This window comes from Priapulus caudatus, unplaced genomic scaffold (assembly GCF_000485595.1).
Source record: "Priapulus caudatus unplaced genomic scaffold, Priapulus_caudatus-5.0.1 Scaffold299, whole genome shotgun sequence".
Taxonomy (NCBI): domain Eukaryota; kingdom Metazoa; phylum Priapulida; class Priapulimorpha; order Priapulimorphida; family Priapulidae; genus Priapulus; species Priapulus caudatus.
This window is the reverse complement of record NW_014577360.1, coordinates 173,310-194,554: the sequence shown is the minus strand read 5'-3', so window position 1 is coordinate 194,554 and position 21,245 is coordinate 173,310. Positions and strand designations below refer to the sequence as shown.

The window sequence follows — 21,245 nt, the reverse complement described above, 5'->3', positions numbered from 1 at the left end:
ATGGGTATACCCATCGCTATCTGTAACAAGTTGCCGCAGAGCGGAACAGCGCTCATCTAACGTCTACTGCGGTGACTCTGTGGTGGAGTGGTGGGATTCTAGTAAACCCTGTTAGTCCCAAATGTGTTCACATAACACGCCGCGAAACAAGTGGAATACACAGGGATGGTATCAGGAACCTTCTCAAAGAAATGTTCGTTGGGATTCGTTATGAAGTTGCCACGAGATGGCGCGTACGTTTAAGTGTCTTCAGATTAAAGATGGAAGCTCCCATCAGTACGTAGTAGCAACAACTATCTGAAGACAGAATAGGTAAGCCACTCATCCATGTTACCTACGCAAGCCTACAGGCTGCAATAGAGAGCTTGCCACATGAAACAATTAACCAGGGCCAAAAACTCCACAGTACCACCAACACATGCACTGGCAGTAGCCACTGGCAGTGCATACGTTACATGTTAAGCATACTGACAGTACAGAATGCCATATAAATTATACGATTTAAGGAGGCATAAACCTTCCTTTAACCAAATTTAGCTTTTGAAATTTCAGCTGTGACATTGTAGCCTCATACATTCAGGCATGTATAGATTCTACTAGCAAACCCAGCAGTCAAATTCTTTCTAACAGACAGTCAACAAAATCCATGTTTAACCCTCCTCTTGAGGGCGTCAAAAGGTTATCCTGACACTTACTCTTCGCATGTCAGCAGAAAGTAGATTTCATGGTCCTTTTCAAATAATGCCATAAAAATGGTAGGTCACCGCTGAAACAAAAAAGTTTTTCAATCGCTCCGTCAGACCATGTCCTCAGAAAATGTCTAAAATCTGCCCTGGTCCCATTGACCTTTGACCTGTGACCTCCAATTTCAGCACAGGTGATGGCTTTTCCTACCATGATGCTATACACCGACTATCACGACCCTAGGTCGAGCCGTTTAGATTTGTGCCGCAATTCTGCAATTTCCTCCTATACCTTAAGTTAAGGAGTGAATGCTTCCCCTTCTTTTACACCTCTTGACCTTTGACCTTTGACCCCAGCTTCGACACCCAACTCGTTTCGATTAACTTACCCCCCCACGTCCCGAATATCGTGACTGTACGTCGAGCGGTTAAGATTTGTGCCCAACTGTTGACGGACGCACGGACGAACGGACGGACGCACGGACGGACGCACGGACGGACGCACGGACGGACGCACGGACGGACGATCATGCGATTCTACAAGCTGCATCTGACTATGTCAGATGAGCTAACAATGACCCTCGGCATGTCAATACAACATATACCTGCTTCGCTCCATCTGCATTTGTCTGCACGGACGCAATGTTTGGATTCATCAACACCGTATTCAGATTTTCCTCCTGAAAGTAGATATATGATAGTCAAATAGTGGTTACAGGGGGAAGATTCCAAAGGTTGTGTTATCACAGCATGTGTGGCAGTTACACGCTATACTACCCACATTGTGTGGCTAATATTGCCTTGAAGCACCCAAGATAACTATAGCAACACAATAAAAAACTTTTAGGTCAAGTCTAGAAAACCATATATAGATAGCTGACTAACCTACTGCCGTTTTTAATATATGATGCAGAAGTAATAACGAATTACACTAATATAAAAAATATTAAAAGCAAAGAATCATAATATCTATCTATCACAATCACTCACCTTCAATGCTTTAATAGCTTGAGAGCCACTATAGTCAAACTCCCCAGCCTGCCCTATAGATAGCCCACCACTACCGAGCACTAGCACCTTAGATGCCTGAAGACAAAAAGCACTGGTTTACAACTACAAACTCATATCCTATAAGTTTTTAGAAGTTTGTTTCCATTTCTTTTAAACCAACATGTGCATTTATTAACTTGCTTTTTCTCGAATCAACTTATTCAAGCATTGTCGATAAATACCTGTGTATATATATTCACGTACAGCTAAATCCAAAGCTCTATCATTTCATGTTACTATTATTTGTTACTGTTGTATGAAGAATTCATCTTAATATTTCCAACATCTACATTACATGGTATTATCAAAACAATGTAATGGAGCCTGTTTCAACCGCCACTTCATTGCCGCTACATCTATTGTGTAATACAAAATGTCTACTACATAACCCATTTAGAATAGAGCGATCAGCAGAGACAAAGTGCTATACGACAGTCCTACTCACCTTGACTCGCTGAGGTTTTGGGGGAAGTGTCTCCACCAGTGATGTGATGCTGCGTACTTTCTTGTTCACCATGGCCATGAACGTGTCGAACAGAAACTGTTCCATTATGGGATAAAACAATCACGCACTTAATCATCATAACAAGCAACAAATATGGTCTGATCGACTGACTGAGTGGGATGAAGAAAGAATATGAATGAAGAATGAGTGCATAAATGATTGCATGTGTGCATGAATGTATATATATATATCTATTATATATAAACAAAATCTTCATCCAAAATTGTCACCCCTTGATTTCCCATCACCCGCTATCACCCTTTTTTCTTTGCCTTTTATTATGTGTAGTGACGTACTGTCAGGCAGATTTTGTACTGCGCAAATTCAGTGAAAATGGATATATATATATATATATATATATATATATATATATATATATATATACATGATATACGTCACAACACTTATAATAAAAGGCAAATTTGGATGTTGCATACACATACTTTGCTTACACAAATTAAAGCAGTCATCAGGCGAAAACAATGCCAGATGTGACTGCTGGTGCCAGCGGACAGCCATTATGCTGCGGAAGCTTGTAAAATGTAGTTGCTTCACCTACTGTGTGTATTTATATTCATTTTTGTTTTTAATGCTTACCTCTGTATCTGTGGGACCACCTTTGTGTTCTGGATGGAACTGTGCTGTAAAGATTGGCCTGTTCTCATGGTATATGCCCTGCAATGGCACATTAATAGTAGTGCATTTCAGTACAATATACTGCACATACATCATGTACATATACTTATTACTAGAGACATAGTCAGGGTTCTCCAAGCTTTTTCATTATACAAGCATGGGGGTGCTGCCTTTACGGTCCTATAGTTGCAAATCGCCGAAAGCAGTTTGCGTGCTAGGGGGGTCTGGGGGCATGCCCACACGGAAAATGTTTGAATTGTAGAAGCACTGAGATGCAATCTGGGACACTCTAAACTCATATCACTTCAAAGTTTATTCCGATATAAACAACGTGTATTAATTGTTTGAACTTCTTGTGTATACACCAGCATGGCAGCTATGATATTTAGAGTAGCGGGTGTATTTTAGGATGGCGGGGCTCGACGATAGCCTGGCGGGCTGCCAGGTTATAAGTGCTCTTGGAAAAGCCTGATAGTGATAGTAAATCACCTAGTAGTAAAACATCTAATAGCATAGTAAAATTTAACCAATGACAAAATTAGAGTAACTGGCATTTAAAAAGTATGCTAGGACTATGTCTAACCTTATATGTCTGTTGTTGGATTGTAGTTTAATTATTATACATTATGATATCAGGGTTTCTTATACATAAGAGGCACAGTGGCGCACCGCCGTTGTGAAAATGTTCCTGTATTTACTGATAAGTATATCCTGTATCTATATACTTAAAGTATATCAATACATCCTGTATTTGAATCCATCATGTGCGTTTTTTTCCCAAACAGCAAGCTGGCCATTACCTCCTTTGTCTAATTTACCCTCAGAAGAAACCCTGTTATATTATATATTTATTATATATAATATTGTTAATTTATAATTTATTATATATAAACTATTACGATAGGACTGTTTTGTCATCTCATACTTTAGTTGTTGAATTGCAGTTTCATTAATATAGGTTTTTATATATTAAATTTATACATCACTGTACTATTAGCTATAGTGTTGATAAATTTGATAATAGTAATGATTTATTATAAGGAATATTGGGATATCCATCATCTTATATAAATAAAAAGTTTGATAAAGCAGCATACGTTACCTCATTAGTGCGATCGTTGGCATTAATAAACAGGGGTTTCCAACCTTCTGTCAAAGTGTTACTGTCAATGGCATAGCCGTGATTCTGTGATGTGATGTAGGCGCCTCCTGTGAGGAGGTTCAACACAGGTTGGTTCTGTCCTCTTAAAAGAAAATAAATGTTTCTCATTAATCAAAAATGCACTTGTGAATATTGCCATCTAGTTATTTATTTAATCTTCAAAGTTCAAAGCACTTTCTGATGTTAAAAACTTTGAATGATAGAAACAGATCCAAATTTTTCTATGCAGATATTGAAAGTGCAAAATATAGGAACAAGGCAGGATTTATGTGAAAGTAACATTGATGTGCCCCCTGCACCCTACATATATGACTTACATATATGATCAGGAATGAACAAAAACAAGTGTGTTTTTACTTCTGATTTGATTTATAACATGATAATATACTTAATTTCATTCACACTTCCTATCACACAGTTTCATTCTTATTAACTCATCCTGTCAAAGCAATTATTGTGTGTCTACCTGATGACTGTTACCACACAAGGTTGGTACGAAGTAGCCAACATAACAGCTTTAACCCAAGACAACATCATGACATTTGAGGCTGGAAATGCCACCACTTCACTTAGAAGCATCATGATTTGTGAGCAGGCATACACTCCACAAGCGATACAGTATCAAAGTATACTCCGTGCCACTCCGTCAAATAACATGTTATGAAACAAAGTAATGAATGCATGCAGCTATACACATATGCAATCACAAAATGGGCACATGCACAGAGGCACGCCCACACAAATGCACATACAAGCACACAAACATGGACAAACGTGCACATATACACAGAGACACAAACCTGCTCCCCAAACACACACACACACACACACACACACACACACACACACACACACACACACACACCTGTTGCCCAGTGTCAGCTTGTAGGCCCTCGCCCCCGATGCCAGCGCCACTAGCTGGTTACCCATGCAGATGCCAAACAGGGGTTCATCACGTTCAGCGAGCACACGACTCAGGTTGTCGATGGCAACGCCAGCGAATGTCGGATTTCCGGGGCCATTAGAGATGAAGAGTCCATCGTACTCCTCCTGCATGACATCGTGGTCCCAAGGCACCAGCTTCACCTCCGCGCCTCGCTGCAGAGACACACATACAGCTGCAGAGCACTAGAGCAAGCTACGAACTGTAATCCACAAATAAGAACCAAACCACTCTTCTTGACCGAACAGTTTCATGTTTAAAGCGATCAACTTATGACTGAAAGAACCAATTACGTTAATAACCCAAGAATTCCCCCACAGTTACATGTTGCAGTAGATAGAAGCTACAAGGTTTGAAATGGGACTTATAACACAAAAGCAGATTTTCAAGGAAATATTCTCAGATTCTTTACCTTCACCAGGCTCCGAATCATGTTGTGTTTGATGCCGCAATCAATCGCTACTATCCTGACAGGGTTTCCTTTTCCGTACCACTTGACTTCCTAAAAACAAGATGCTGCATTATTCACACCAGACTACTCCTATCTAGAACGAACAATTAAGCAAACAGCAAACTGGTAACATTTTATGCAGTAAAAGACGTTTTCTCGTAAAATAAGATTATACCAATGCACGTGTGCTAACAGGTTGACTACTTGGATTAATTTCACTGTACAAGTTTCAGTTGAAACAAATGTAGGACTGGCCAGCCAGAATGTGTCACTTGCTTTTGTTGATATTTCCTCGATGAGATTCCTCTGGTTGGGATCGTCGAACGCAATTTCCTGACCGGCAAACTCTATCTTTCCAAGTACGTTTCCCTGCGTGATGGAAACAAGCACGCGTTAATCATGATAACATATCATTACCTGTTCTATCTCACATACCAACGTCACAATACACCGTTGGATCTACTCTAGCATGCTGCTTCAAGTTAGGCAAAAGAATTCTTGATGTTTCCACATCTTTCTAGCTCACTAGGGATGTGTGAGGATGAAGATACCATAGGAAGATGTAGGAGAAACACAAAAATTTAATCACACTCCACGTTATGCTCGCACAGAAATTACAAATTTCAATAGAATATGTACTTGCTCTTTATTTACTTTAGTAATTATATGTAAGCAAGGCTATAGATGTTACTGCAATACAGATTTTCATGGGGACCGAAGCTTTAGCTCAGCCAACATCCTATAACATTTGGTAACAATTTCAGGAAAAATGGCCCAAATTTATAACCTAGAGAAATTTACCAGGCAAGTCAGAATTTTTAACAAAACTTTATTTAAACAAATGGTTCAAACCCATTCGACTTCAAAACTTATGTTTGTAAGAATATTTAGTCCACTAGCTACCCCTATGTGTTCTTTATTGAACCTAGAAATGTCGAATACTATAAGGTTTTATGTTGGAAATGCAATATACAGGTCATAAGGACTCAGAAACTGCCAGATGCTAATTTGCACATGTGTAGCATTTTGCATAATCGGCCTAATTAGCATATTAATTAGGTCAACTCACTAAATCAAGAATATCTTCCCTAGTAATCCACATAGAGACTTCATTCGTGTGTCTAGACCCATGTTTTCGACACTAAGCAATTGATCTGGCATGGATTCAAACCCCTACCATCCTTCCGACTGCCAGCAATCCAATATGGCTGCCATGCATAATGAGGTAAACTGTAAAATCACCATAACTGAGCAACTGTTGGAAGGTAGAGACTTTGTTTTGATGTTTAGACCCATGTTCTTAACACCAAGAATTCCATCGTCTATAGGACTTATATATTTAACATTAAGTTATGAATATATATGAAAATGTTACATATTATGATGCAGCTAGATCATGGAATACATAGATGAACACCCAATACCATCAAACTACTTACTATTCGCCTTCGTCTTTATGGTTATGATCATTCTCTCCAATCTCTAGATCCTCTTCTCCTTCCTTCTGCTCTTCATATCCTTCGTCAGCCTCATGTCGTTGTGTCAGTGAGTTACAACACTCATTTCCTCCTTCACACACACAGTAGCTGGTACATGACAATCCATTTGCTGCACAACCACACTTCCTGCTGCAGGCATTCCCCTCTGCTCGGCAGCTGCAGCTAATGACGTACATGAGGTTTTTTGTTGCGGTAGGTTCTTTTGACTGCACTGGTACCACTTCATCATTTACAGTAACTTCGATCCCATCCATAGTTAGTGATTTGGACAGCAGGAGGGTCAGCCTTGTCCGCAGCCTTCCATAGCATCATTTGGAGATGTGCTCTCCGGATATGGAATCCCAGGTTGATGTCTGTTGGTGGAAGGGACTTCACGGATGGAGGATTCTTTCGCTTGCGATAAATCTCGTACCTGGAAGCATTCATTGACGTGCTTTTCTTCTGGCCATATAAATGTAGGAAGAAGGCTTTGCCAGTTGCCATCAGGTCACTGTCAGTGACATCGTCCTCTCCAAGAATTGAGTCTAGTCCAGCAATATCGGTCTGGTTGAGCACTTTCAGGGCGGACACTTTCCCTTTCCCATTGGATAAGACACAGTGTCACAGCCTGAGAGTGCGTGCATTCCCAATATTCCCTTGCATTTCTCCCCGAGCTTGGTGACAGTAGCATTGATGTCAAGCACGGATCCATCCCACTTCTCCATCTGAATATGGCATGATACGCCATTCTTCCAGCACGAGTACACGAGCAGCACGAATACATCTGTGTCATCACTAAGGATGCGCACAGTCCGAGCTCTGGCTGATGCAGCACGAAGCATGTAGCTGATGAGAGATATGTCTGCTTCATCATGGATGCACAATACTGAGGTTTTTTGCCCTTTAAACTTTTTTGTTTGCGATATTAGGTAGGCAACATGTGTAAGCAGTCACGCAACAGTATTGTGCATACATGATGAGCAGACATATCTCTCATCAGCTACATGCTTCGTGCTGCATCGGCCGGAGCTCGGACTGTGCGCATCCTTAGTGATGACACAGATGTATTCGTGCTGCTCGTGTACTCGTGCTGGAAGGATGGCGTATCATGCCATGTTCAGATGGAGAAGTGGGTTGGATCCGTGCTTGACATCAATGCCACTGTCACCAAGCTCGGGGAGAAATGCAAGGGAATATTGAATGCACGCACTCTCAGGCTGTGACACTGTGTCCTATCCTAATGGGAAAGGGAAAGTGTCCGCCCTGAAAGTGCTCACCAGACCGATATTGCTGGAATAGACTCAGTTCTTGGAGAGGACGATGCCACGGACAGTGACCTGATGGCAACTGGCAAAGCCTTCTTCCTACATTTATATGGCCAGAAAAAAAGCACGTCAATGAATGCTTCCAGACCTGTACGAGATTTATCGCAAGCAAAAGAATCCTCCATCCGTGAAGTCCCTTCCACCAACAGATATCAACCTGGGACTCCATATCCGGAGAGCACATCTCCAAATGATGCTATGGAAGGCTGTGGACAAGGCTGACCCTCCTGCTGTCCAAATCACTAACTATGGATAAAAAGTTACTGTAAATGATGAAGTGGTACCAGTGCTGTCATAAGAACCTATGCACCTAAAAACCTCATGGACGTCATTAGCTGCAGCTGCCGAGCAGAGGGGAATGCCTGCAGCAGGAAGTGTGGTTGTGCAGCAAATGAATTGTCATGTACCAGCTACTGTGTGTGTGAAGGAGGAAATGAGTGTTGTAACTCACTGACACAACGACATGATGCTGAAGAAGGATATGAAGAGCAGAAGGAAGGATAAGAGGATCTATGGATTGGAGAGAATGATCACAACCATGAAGATGAAGGCGAATAGTAAGTAGTTTGATGGTATTGGGTGTTCATCTATGTATTCCATGATCTAGCTGCATCATAATATTTAACATGTTCATATATAATAATAACTTACTGTTAAATATATAAGTCATATAGACGATGGAATCCTTGGTGTTAAGAACATGGGCCTAAACATCAAAACAAAGTCTCTATCTTCCAACAGTTGCAATTAGTTATGGTGATTTTACGGTTTATATACCTCATTATGCATGGCAGCCATATTTGATTTCTGGCAGTCGAAAGGATGGTAGGGGTTTGAATCCATGCCAGATCAATTGCTTAGTGTCGAAAACATGGATCTAGACACACGAATGAAGTCTATGTGGATTACTAAGGAAAATATTCTTGATTTAGTGATTTGACCTAATTAATATGCTAATTAGGCCGATTATGCAAAACGCTACACATATGCAAATTAGCATCCGGCAGTTTGTGAGTCCTTATGACCTGTATATATTGCATTTCCAACATAAAACCTTATAGTACTCGACATTTCTAGGTTCACTAGGCTGGCTAGTACACTAATTTGGCTGTAGATAATCAGTAAATATTGAAGTGAAGGTCTCTACGTTCTGGACTATTTTCCAGGGCATGCAAGACATCAGCGCTGTGAACCAGATGCGGTTGCAATGCTCAACCTGCTTCGGAACATAGCCTGGTCATCGCCATGGCAATTTGTCACCTTGTTGCGTATGTGCTTGGTCAGCATGCGTGTGTCGATGCCGTACAGACCCGGAACCTTCTCCTCCTGTAGCCATTGTGACAACGACTTTGTCGAGTTCCAGTGGTGATAGTCATGCGAATAATCCTGCACTATGAGGCCAGATACCTACCATATATCAATACAATGTACGTTATAAGATAAAAATACAATTAATTCAGTTGCTAAATTATATTTTTGTTGAATCATTTTTTTTAATTGTATTGGAATTCAAAAACTACGACTAAAAATTAAATGTGAGAACGTGGTAAATGGCCTCAGAATGTGTGAAATGTCACACGTCAGTTATGTTATATAGTACTGCTCATCTCCTGCGTCAGGAAAAATGTCACATCCGTCAAACCAGCATTATGTTTTATGGTTTGATATGGTCGAAGGAAGGCATGAGCCAAGATCCCAAGAAATGCGATGAAATACAGAGGCGCCCCGCTCCAGAAAATGTCAAGGATTTGCAAGGTTTCCTTGGAGTTGTGCAGCACTTAGCACCGTTCGTTCCTCACCTATTCGAGAAGACTCATGTGTTGCGGCAGCTCCTCAAGAAAACGTCCGATTGGGTTGGGGACGCAGAGCAGCAAGCGGCATTCGTCACCCTAAAAGACGCGGTGCACGAAGACCTGAAGCTGAGGTTTTTCGACCCACAAATGCCTGTGGAGGTCGAAGTACACGCTTCTTCCGTCGGACTAGGAGCCGCGCTGATACAAGACAAGAAGCCCATAGCGTTTGCCTCGAAAGCTCTGGTGCCGGCGGAAACGCGATATGCAAACATAGAAATGCAATTCGCGACGAAATGATTACATTCCAGTTCATCAAGGGAATACTGTGGCCAGATGAGCGCAAAACCCTTATCGCCAAGGGTAACGACTTGAAGTTGGAGGATGCCGTCAAGTCTGCGCAGCACTACCAAGCGACGATGCACTCCTCCTCCTTCAGCGCAGGTGTTGAAGTGGACGCCATTCAACGCCCATCACGACGCCACGATAAATGCAGATACTGTGGGACCAAGCACGCGCCAAAAAAATGCCCAGCGTATGGGAAACAGTGCAGCAAATGTGGAAAGGTGAACCACTTTGCAGTCGTTTGTATGCAAAAGGATGGGAAACACCACAAGACGTCCGCCACGAAGCAGCAGGGAAATCCGTTGCGACAACCCTGCTCGAGCAGCAGAGGCCGGAATGTTGACGCGATCAACTCCTACCAAGGCGCGATGTCACTCGACTGTGGCGAAGTAATCATAATTGAAGACATCGACGCAAACGAGAGACAGTCGATTATGGCGAAGCTGAATGTGAGGCCACCTGGTGTCCGAAGGAAAGTCACCCTCACGGTGAAAGCGGACACAGGTGCAAATGAGAACATTCTTCCATTGCGATTGCTAAAGCAGATGTTTGACGACAGTAAATCCGTTTTAAGAAGCAGCAAAGTGAGGCTCACTGCCGCGAACGGTACGGGCATTACACAGATGGGAGTTATTGACATTCCGATACAGTTTGAAAACTCTAAATGGCACGATTCGAGGTACTATGTGTGCGACACAGAGGGCCCTGCAATTCTCTCATGTGGGGCCACCGAGAAGTTAGGCATCGTTCAGGTTGTGGAAAGCAACAACGTTTCTGCGACCAATTGTGAAAGCCCGCCGACTTCCTCCCACGACCCTGTCCATACTAAACCCGCACCAACCCCTCCCATCCCAGACCGCGATACGCTCCAGCAGTTGTATCCAAAGTGCTTCAAGGGTATTGGCCGCATGCCAGGCGAGTACCACATTGAATTGAAAGACGACGCTGTGCCTATCGTCGCCCCTCCACGCAGATATCTCTCTCTTTGATTACTCACACATCGAACAGTGTAACAAGTTATATATCTAGATTCCTGTAAGGGATGAATATGCCCCCTGAATCACCACCCTCCAGTGACTCTCTGAGATCCTGCTTGCTTTTCACTTGCCTGAGTACATTTGCTAGTAAAGACTGAACTGCTGAACTAATGCATTATATGATACAAAGTGATAAAAAACTCAACTGTAGATGTTTTACAATTGCTCCAAACTGACCTATCTGCCTGTCTGGAGTGACTGGCAGGTAGTTTTAGCCAATCAATGTTGCAAGAGGGGCATTCTTAAAATACTGCTTTAATAGTAACAAAACACGATAACGATCAAAGTCAACGAATTAGTGTGCATGCACAAAGAACTAAACAAAGAATTAAATAAAAGTTTCTTGAATTTCTTTCAGCATTTTATATTTTAAAAAGGAAAAGATTGGCCATTCTATCAGCAATCAGTGTCTAAGGACTATTTAAAATTAGCATTGGCATATTGAAGCAATTTTCTAATACAGAGATGGTTCTTCAGTAGAGCAAGAATAATTGGGGCCATTGTAGCACTTCACGTTTGTCTGTGCTTATAATCCTAAGCTAGAGGCCAGTTTTTATGCCAGCTATAGCAGGGTGCTACAAATTTTTTTGTGAAAAAATCCTCGTTCACAGGCTGCAGTAGAGGGGCAAACATTTGATGTAGCTGATCACGTAACGACAATGCCTGGCCTGGGGGCCGGGTTTATGCCAGCTATGCATGTTGCTGTGTGCATGTTGCATACAAAGTATAACTGTATGCACTGATTGTTCTCTCCAAACTGACCTATCTGCCTGTCTGGAGTGACTGGCAGGTAGTTTTAGCCAATCAATGTTGCAAGAGGGGCATTCTTAAAATACTGCTTTAATAGTAACAAAACATGACAACGATCAAAGTCAACGAATTAGTGTGCATGCACAAAGAACTAAACAAAGAATTAAATAAAAGTTTCTTGAATTTCTTTCAGCATTTTATATTTTAAAAAGGAAAAGATTGGCCATTCTATCAGCAATCAGTGTCTAAGGACTATTTAAAATTAGCATTGGCATATTGAAGCAATTTTCTAATACAGAGATGGTTCTTCAGTAGAGCAAGAATAATTGGGGCCATTGTAGCACTTCACGTTTATCTGTGTTTATAATCCTAAGCTAGAGGCCAGTTTTTATGCCAGCTATAGCAGGGTGCTACAAATTTTTTTTTGAAAATCCTCGTTCACGGGCTGCAGTAGAGGGGCAAACATTTGATGTAGCTGATCACGTAACGACAATGCCTGGCCTGGGGGCCGGGTTTATGCCAGCTATGCATGTTGCTGTGTGCATGTTGCATACAAAGTATAACTGTATGCACTGATTGTTCCATTCGCATTGTGTTTTTTTCATTGAAATCTCGTCGCAACAACGCAGCTTCTGTGCAAAACAATGCAAGGGACGGGTGGAAACAGAAACATATAGCCTCTTCTACATGACGAAATTTAACTCGAGTTAAGCGTTAACTAGAGTTAAGGGCCGGACACACTAGGCGATTAAATCGGGCGATTAAATCGGGCGACTAAATCGCCGTGAAATCGCCTAGTGTGTCCACTGAATCGCCGCCGATTTAGTTGCGGGTGAACGTGCACACGCACGCAGGCACGTACGCATGCACGTGTACGTCACACGCACGCACGCACGCACGCCTGTGTATGTGCACACGCACGCACACACTCATGCACGCACGAACGTGTACCTGCACACACACGCACGCATGCACGCACGTGTACGTGAACACGCACGCACTCACACACGCCCGCAGGCACGCATTAAGACCCGAGTTAAGGCCCCGTATAGACGCTTAACTCCAGTTAAATTTCGTTGTGTAGACAAGGCTTATCATTAGTATACAGTAACCACTGTCTAGACATTCAATAAAAAAACTTGCTTGCCAGAACGGGCAAGTGCAATTTCAAGCTACTTGCCCAAGGGCAAATTTTGGTTGCCCCGGCCCATCGGGCAAGCGGGTGTCACGCCCTGCAGCTAGGCAACCAATCACGTGAAGGTGTGAACCAACCATGCAGCCTGCCAAAAAATACAGCTAGCGAGCCAGCCAGCAAGCTTGGTCCCAATTAAATGATGACACTGTATGTATGTCTCGTGGCCTAAATATCACCATCTTGATGTGCCCTGGTTTCGTATATGAATGGCTGGGTACACGTACATGTATTCTGTCAGACTCAACATTCTCCCTAAGCCCCATCTCGTCCTGAAGAAAGGTGTCCGGCACACCATAGTTACCAACGATCGGATAGGTGAGGGTGAGGATCTGACCACGGTAACTAGGGTCAGTGATAGCCTCTGGGTATCTGAAAGATCAAAAAAAAAATTTGCTTCCCACTGCAACAACCTTAAAACTTAACAGTTTAATAAAAGGAAGGTATCTATAGTTATTACATCCATATATCATATCTATGGAAACTTCACTACAGCAGGAATATCATGACAAATGTTGGCGGTGTCACACTACATATTTATAACATGATTATTTCTGTGTTTATTGATTCTGTAATACATGACAGCATACCCTGAGCATTGACATGTACACCTGCACACATTTGATCCTCAGATACAACGTGTTTAATTGCATTTCTGTGAGGTGTGACTTCACATTAACGTACTAATTTACACACCTCTAGGCAACACTACGGCCAATCCAGGGTCATACAGTGTATGAACCAATCTTCTATATATGCTACACAGCTATATATATGCTTCAATTTACAGAACTTTATACACTGGTAGATATAATATAATATACCACCCACACAGAGATGAATTATAATAATATGCTGATATAGATGGGTATCCTTTGATATATTTTATATAAAAACCTACACACTAATAGATAAACAACTATAATACCCACTAATAGCTAAACAACTATAAAAACCTACACACTAATAGATAAACACAAATTTAATCTAGATATGGTTGAGGTACAGGACTATAGCTGCAATAGATATATATGTTATAATTAATTATATATAATTTACTTATCATTATTACTTTTTATATTATATAATTATTTTATATTTTATAAATTCTACCTTTGCACACTAATCTACCGGCAAATTACATATATGAAGCTATGTATAAAGTCATGGAGTTTACACACATTGGCGCATGAGACATATAATTGCACGATATATAACTGCGAGACAGTTACCCAACCAGACCATGTTTGAAAACAAGCTCTCCTGCTGAACTTCCATTATATCAAATGAATAACCTTTATACCGGTTCCATCTTCTAAAACAAGCCATGCTGTCTGTGCTGTTAAAAATACAAAAATAGATAATGGAGTCTAATATCCGTTTAAGCGTGTGCAATATATTTTCTATGGAGACACAATGCTGTCTATGGTAATTGATAGGATTAAAGTCATGTAAGCTAGGTAATTTATATAATACACAAGTGCACGAATATTTAATGTATTATTAGCACTGAAATTCAACTAACAATAACGTCACTGGAGTGGAGATGAGAAGATTTAGGACTGAATTGGCCATGCTGCACAAGATTCCAGATGCTGGGACAATTAGAACCACTGCCATCTCCCTCTGCTACTCTTCAGCTAAATATGCATGCCCTGTCTGGAGTAGGTTGCCCCATGCTACAAAAATTGACCCAGTTTTTAACACTGCCTGCAGATGAAGCCACTTCTAGATGTTTGAGACCAACCACAGTTGATGACCTCTACTTGCTCTATCGCATTGCTCATCCACACTTTAGACCCCTGGTTCCCTGGTACCCCGGGCGCGGTAACTAGTACCCTTGGGCGGTACCATCCGCGAACCACCACAGCGGGGTACGGTGGAAGCCTCTTAAGACAATTCTAAAAAAGTAGTGCTATATAATAATCAGCGGGCGATTCAGGCATCTTCTATCGACCAGCGCCGGGGGCAACAAATCATGGTTTTTGTCGAGGCAAGCAAGCGACTCCAAGTGGTTACCCTCGCGTAGCCCAGCCGCCAGCCAGCAGCAGACAGCAGCAGCGAGGCCCACGGCAGAAAGCACGGGCGCAGGGAGGAGGGGGGAGGACCCTAAAATGTGCCAGTGCAGCAGCAGCAGTCGAGCCCACGCAGGCAGGGGTAGATTCATCAAGCTGCGTACCGCAAATATTTTGCGTAGAATCTTGTTACGCAATCGACGTTGTCGTGTGCGTCGTTAGTTGCGATCATCAACACAGTATTTATCTTAATTAGCGTACCGATTTCGCTGTACGCAAGCGATGGTCGGCCGTTTTAGCCCGTGCGCATTCATCAAGCTAAAAGTTTACGCTAAACCTTTTGCGTAACTTTACACGAGCTGACGAAAGCGGTGCCGCTAAACCATCTAAAATTTCCGCAGCGGTGCTTCTCCAGCATACCGCAGCTACATTATTTTATTGAGAAAACATTATAAAATTACTACTCAGCTAAAATAAATTAAAATAATTACCATACTAACCAAAACCGGCGGCGCCTTTCACGCTTCTTTGTCATAGCTTGGCGATTGTTTTCGATTATAAGCCGAATTTCGTTAGTTAACTAGTACGTGTACACGCACCGAACGCACACGGGTGCCACAAGCACGCACGCAGTGTCGTGTAACGCACGCACGAACGCACACGTGCACAAGCACGCGACGCCCGTGTAGTACACCAGCGCACGCCACGGCACGCCACGCCAGCACGCTGTAACGTGCCCCACACGCACGTACGTGTACTGTGCCACATCGCACGACTGACGCACATGTACGTGCCACACGCACGCACGTGTACGGTACACAACGCACGCACGCACGCAAGCACGCCACGCACGTGTACCATACCACACGCGCGCCACGCACGTGTACGCTGAACACCGCACGCCCGCACACATCGGTGCACAAATCACGGCACGCACGCACGACGTGGCACAATCACGCACGTGTACGCTACAGACGCACGCACGCACATGTACGTTGACACGCACGCCACCAAGCACGCACGCATCGTGTACGTTACACACGCACGCACGCCCGTGTACGTACACACGCACGTGTACGTATTGCACACGCACGCAGTTGTACGGTGCACACGCACGTACGTGCTACGTGCACACAAACGGCATCACGTTCACAATGCCACGCACGCACGCACGCACGTGTACGTGCACACGCACGCACGCGGCGCACGGGGGTGTAGTGTACAATACTCACGCACGCACGCACTGCTACGTGCACCACGCACGCCACGCACGCACGTGTATGTGCGCACTACACACGCACGCACACGTGCACCATGCACGCACGCACGTCATACGTGCACACGCCGCACGCACCACGTGTACGTTACACACGCACGTTTACCGGGTGCCACCACGCACGCACCGACGCCCGTGCTACGTTACACACGCACGGCACACACGTTGTAGGCGTAACACGCACGCACGCACTGCACGTGTGCGCTTCCGACACGCACGCCCACACACGCACGTGCTACTGTGCACACGCCACACGTACGTGTTACCTGCTGCACATACGGCAAAACCATGCTACGTGCACACACTGCACGTGTACGTGCACCACACACGCACGCCACACGTGCACATGCCACGCCGCCCCGCACGCACGGTGTACGCTGCACACGCACGCACATGTCGTACACACGCCTACGCAGCACGTGTACGTGTCGCCTGCTTTCATGATGTTGAACGCCAATCATACAAAACGAAATGTGGCACTATCACATCAACCCTACACTCATGTAGACAGCAGCTAGACGAGCCATATGTTTAATAGACGAGAGCCCATCCAGTTTAGTTCCTACGGTATGTGACCCGCACAGTGCTGAATTTGCGTTGATGCTAGGCCACGACCCTTCAAACAGCGCAGCACCCACGATGGCGTATGGATTTACACTGGAATTCATTCAACATGTTGCGTACGCAGGTGCTACTCTGCGTCTGATGAATCGCACCTCGAGCTTTCTGCGTAACGCTTACTTTCTCGTTAGCAAACTCTGTGTACGCAATACACTTTTACGCAACGGTTGTATGAAATCCGCGCCCCAGGTGCGGAGGGAGCGAGGGGAGGAACCCCTACGTGCCCGCGCACGACCACGTATAGCGGTTACCCCTCTGCTGCGTCAGGCAGGTACAACATTATTCCTAAACAGACCACTGAAGCCAACCTCCTAGCAAAACAACGTCCGTAACTGAATTTTTTGGTTGCAGTGTCAGCATGATACGCAAGCCCTACCTGGCTATGGCCTCGCGAAGCTATTTCCGTTTAGCATTACGCTTTTGTGACAGCTACCTTGTGAAGCAGCCGCTTAATTTACAGCGATAGGTATTCACAATCAAGACAAAAGCCCGCTAACCGCGATTTGACATCCGCCCAGCGCAGCTGGGTCAGTTCTGATCAAAAAACTGAAACCACGGTTTCAAAAATGTTAGTTTCTGCATGCAGCAGAGGTCTTCTCATTGCAACTGTCGTTTAGCTGCACAGTGCCGGCCTTGATTGGAAAAATTTGCTGCTGCGAGCTGCCAGTTAATAAAACCATAAACACTGAGGGTTGTCAAAATATCATGACAATACATCAGTGTTGAGTTCTTCATTTTGCTTTATGCAGGGGCGTGTACAGCGCAGTGGGGGGGCGTCCAGGCTGTCCCGACCCCCCCCCCTGCTAATTGCAGAAACGCTTCTAAGGGTCTATTTTAAATATTTAATCGTTCTAGGGTGACGGGCCCCCCACACCCACCCTTCGCGTGCCTCGCAAGTTTGGATTATGGTTAGACCACCCCCCCTGGTAATAAATCCTGAACACGCCCCTGTTATGGGTAGTCAAAGCGGGGTACCAGGAATAGCCATAAACAAATGTTACGAGGGCGTACAGGGCGAGTCCCAACAAGCGTTGGAACCACCTGCTTTAGCCATGAATGGCGCCGTTCATGACTAAGAGGTATGAGACATATTATAATCAAGAAAACAACGCCTCGCCACCCCCTTTTCCAGCATGAAAACAGATACGATTTAGAGACGAAACTAAAGTCTTGCCACAGGTTCATCACCGCGGGCTTCAAACCCCTGCGATGACAAACCTCCAAAACCTATGCACGGACCTGCCCTATATCGGCCCAAGCCATCTTCAGTCAAGCCAACATAAGTGGGCCAGCGGGATACGTAAGAGCTTCGCTCCACCATTTGCCCGCCACATGTCACACATTGCTACAAATGAATTGCTGCGTCCTTGCTTCCAGTTCAGCGCCCTTATATCCATGACACCGTAAGCTTCACTACACACAGTCCACATGATATCCTCCAACAGAGCCACCTGCACATGCCTACTGCCTTATGCCTCAAATCGCCTCCAGACAAGGTATCGGTCGATGCAGCTAGGCATGTATGCAGAAATGGCGGATTACATTGAAGATGGCCCAATCGAATGTGTGACTGCAGAGAGGACCAGCCTATGGAACATCTCCTGGAATGCCCCCCATTACCAGAGAGCCCTGTGGCGAGCCCGGCCGGATGGAGATAGCTGCCAATGAGGCTTTCAACACCGTACCAAGGTCGAGTACTGGTGCCGCAGTGGCTAGGTCTGAGGCGCTAGTGTAGTGACCCGCAGAAGAAGATGATTAATGAGTCAGCTACTGGCTATTGCCCTGGAACTGCTCCACATCCACAAGTCCACGGGTGTATATATATATAGTCTACTCCACTCTCTCCAGTGCCCTCCTCAATATGTTCATTTTCATGCAAGAGCTCTATGATAGTCTATCTGTATATATATCTGCCGAGTTTCCTCTACAACCGGATTATATTTTAAGGATATTTCGAAATGTCCGTGTAAAATTCATAAAATAGTACGTTGTCGTGTAAAATTCATAAAATATACGTTGTCGTTGATGATCGCAGATCGATGATGATCATCATAATTATGTATAGGCCGGTTCAAGGATAGAGAACATGGGTCCCAATAAAACCAATGTCATTTACACCAATAATGGCAATATAAATATAATAATTAATATTAATTATTATATCAATATAATACTAATCACAGGTTAGGGTTATGGTTATAGGGTATAGCAGGGGTCTCTCCTACGTTGCGCAAACGGGCGCGGCTGTGCGCCACCGTTTGGGAAAAACTCCCCCTGTTTGAATCGTTGGCGCCGCGCGTTACGACCTCCGCCCCCGTTTTAAATTCCACCACAAGTAAAAGTTTGCCAGCGACTGGGAAATGTCCCGGCTCCCCGTCAGATTTCTTGTCGTTTTTTCGACCAGGACACCGGCAGCGCTGTATTTTTACCGTGCAACGCATGCCCTGTCCAGACAATACACAACGTACAACACGCCTGCCAACGCTGTCCCACACCGAACGGACTAACTATACACCGATCTTGGCATCTCTATATATACAAGAACCCCAAATACTGCTATGGTGTGCGGTGAAACGGATTTGACGCCATATAATTAGTTTGGTACGGTAAAATAAAACATGCCCCCGGACCCCCCGCGGTCCCCCCCCCTCCCTCCCTCCCCTGTCTTGGAATTCATCTTGGGGAACCCTGGCCGTAGGGTTAGGCGTTTAGAAATTAGGTTAGCCCGAGTTAGGCACATTGGTTTATTGGCGCACCGCATATGCTTCTCTATCCTTGGCCGGGGGTAATAACGGTTATAGCCTATAGGGGGACCCTTTTGGTATATAATTATTACGCCCAGTGGGTGGAGGTACGCGCAGCCGTCGGTCGTTTCAAGCCCCTTTTTTCGCCTCGTTAGGGGTTAGTTAGCGGTTAGGCATTAGCGTCAGGGTTCTAGGTTTAGGGGTTATGGTTAGGGTTAGGTTTGAGGGCGTTGTACGGGTTAGGGTTCTTGCCCATCTCTAATACTCTCAAATCGTGAAATTTTCATTTTCCCAAAGCCCGTTATTGCTATCTGGCGCCCACGCGCCACTCCTTCGTTCGTTAAGCTATAAAGCAACTGCGTCGCGCGCACTGGCCGTTACCCGTAGCCTCCGAGACATTAAGATCACCGCGTGGCCGTACCCCGTAGCCACTGCCTCAATTATTAGGCCAGCTGGCCTACACGGCGCTACGCAGCCGTCATCTTAATGTCTCGATCGCGCTAGCGGCGTACGCCGTCCATTCGCTTTCATACTTACACGCAGCACAAAGATGGCGTGTGCGAGTGGCGCTTGATTTCGAAGAAGTAACCGCCCTTGGCCCGAAATAAATTCTCACGAATTTGAGGTGTAGATTTTTGCTAGCCTCCAAGCAAACCCTACCCTAACCCTAACCACTAACCTAACCTAACTCACTAGATCCTAACCCTAACCCTAACTGCAACAAACAGAGCGCTTTGAGACGACGGAGCGGCTGGCCCCGTTTACGTTACCTCCCATCCAGCCACTGCGAATTATTAATTAATCACTCACCGTTCGTCTGAGATAGTCATGTTCGTGTTGTGAATAAGATCTTATAAGAGCAAAGTGGTTACCGATGAATTTTACTGCTAGTTTCTTCCGTGAGATATGCGTAGAGAGTTTCAATATTGAAGCAGCGTGAAAAATACCCATGCTGAACTAGGAAGAAACTGCTCCCACTGCACTGGGTATATAATAGAATCGAAATCTGCGCTCTCTTCTTGCCTCTATGCGCTATCATGCCCTCTGTAGATCTTGCTGTCATCCGACTGCCGGTGTTTGCATATTTTCGTTCCGCCGTTCGTCTTTCCGCCATCTGCAGGATGTTTATTAACTAATATGTCTCGCTTTTTGATACGTAGCCATAACATGGCCTGCACGATAACAAAATTACCAATTTCCCAGAAATAAACACTCGAATAAAATAAACGATTCGTCTATAAT

General features: G+C 44.3%; 1 protein-coding gene across 1 annotated transcript in view; it reads right to left on the bottom strand.

Moving 5' to 3' along the window:
• Nucleotides 1–21,099, bottom strand: part of LOC106808725 (carbamoyl-phosphate synthase [ammonia], mitochondrial-like) — a gene marked incomplete in the record, with an annotated part of 46,125 nt that extends 25,026 nt beyond the window's left edge. The window contains 11 exon segments of the mRNA XM_014811553.1: nt 1,289–1,363; nt 1,674–1,769; nt 2,179–2,274; nt 2,836–2,913; nt 3,977–4,118; nt 4,902–5,134; nt 5,392–5,481; nt 5,707–5,799; nt 9,494–9,640; nt 13,575–13,719; nt 20,814–21,099. Coding sequence (XP_014667039.1) covers nt 1,289–1,363; nt 1,674–1,769; nt 2,179–2,274; nt 2,836–2,913; nt 3,977–4,118; nt 4,902–5,134; nt 5,392–5,481; nt 5,707–5,799; nt 9,494–9,640; nt 13,575–13,719; nt 20,814–20,833 — 1,215 coding nt within the window.
• Nucleotides 21,100–21,245: the final 146 nt, after the last annotated feature.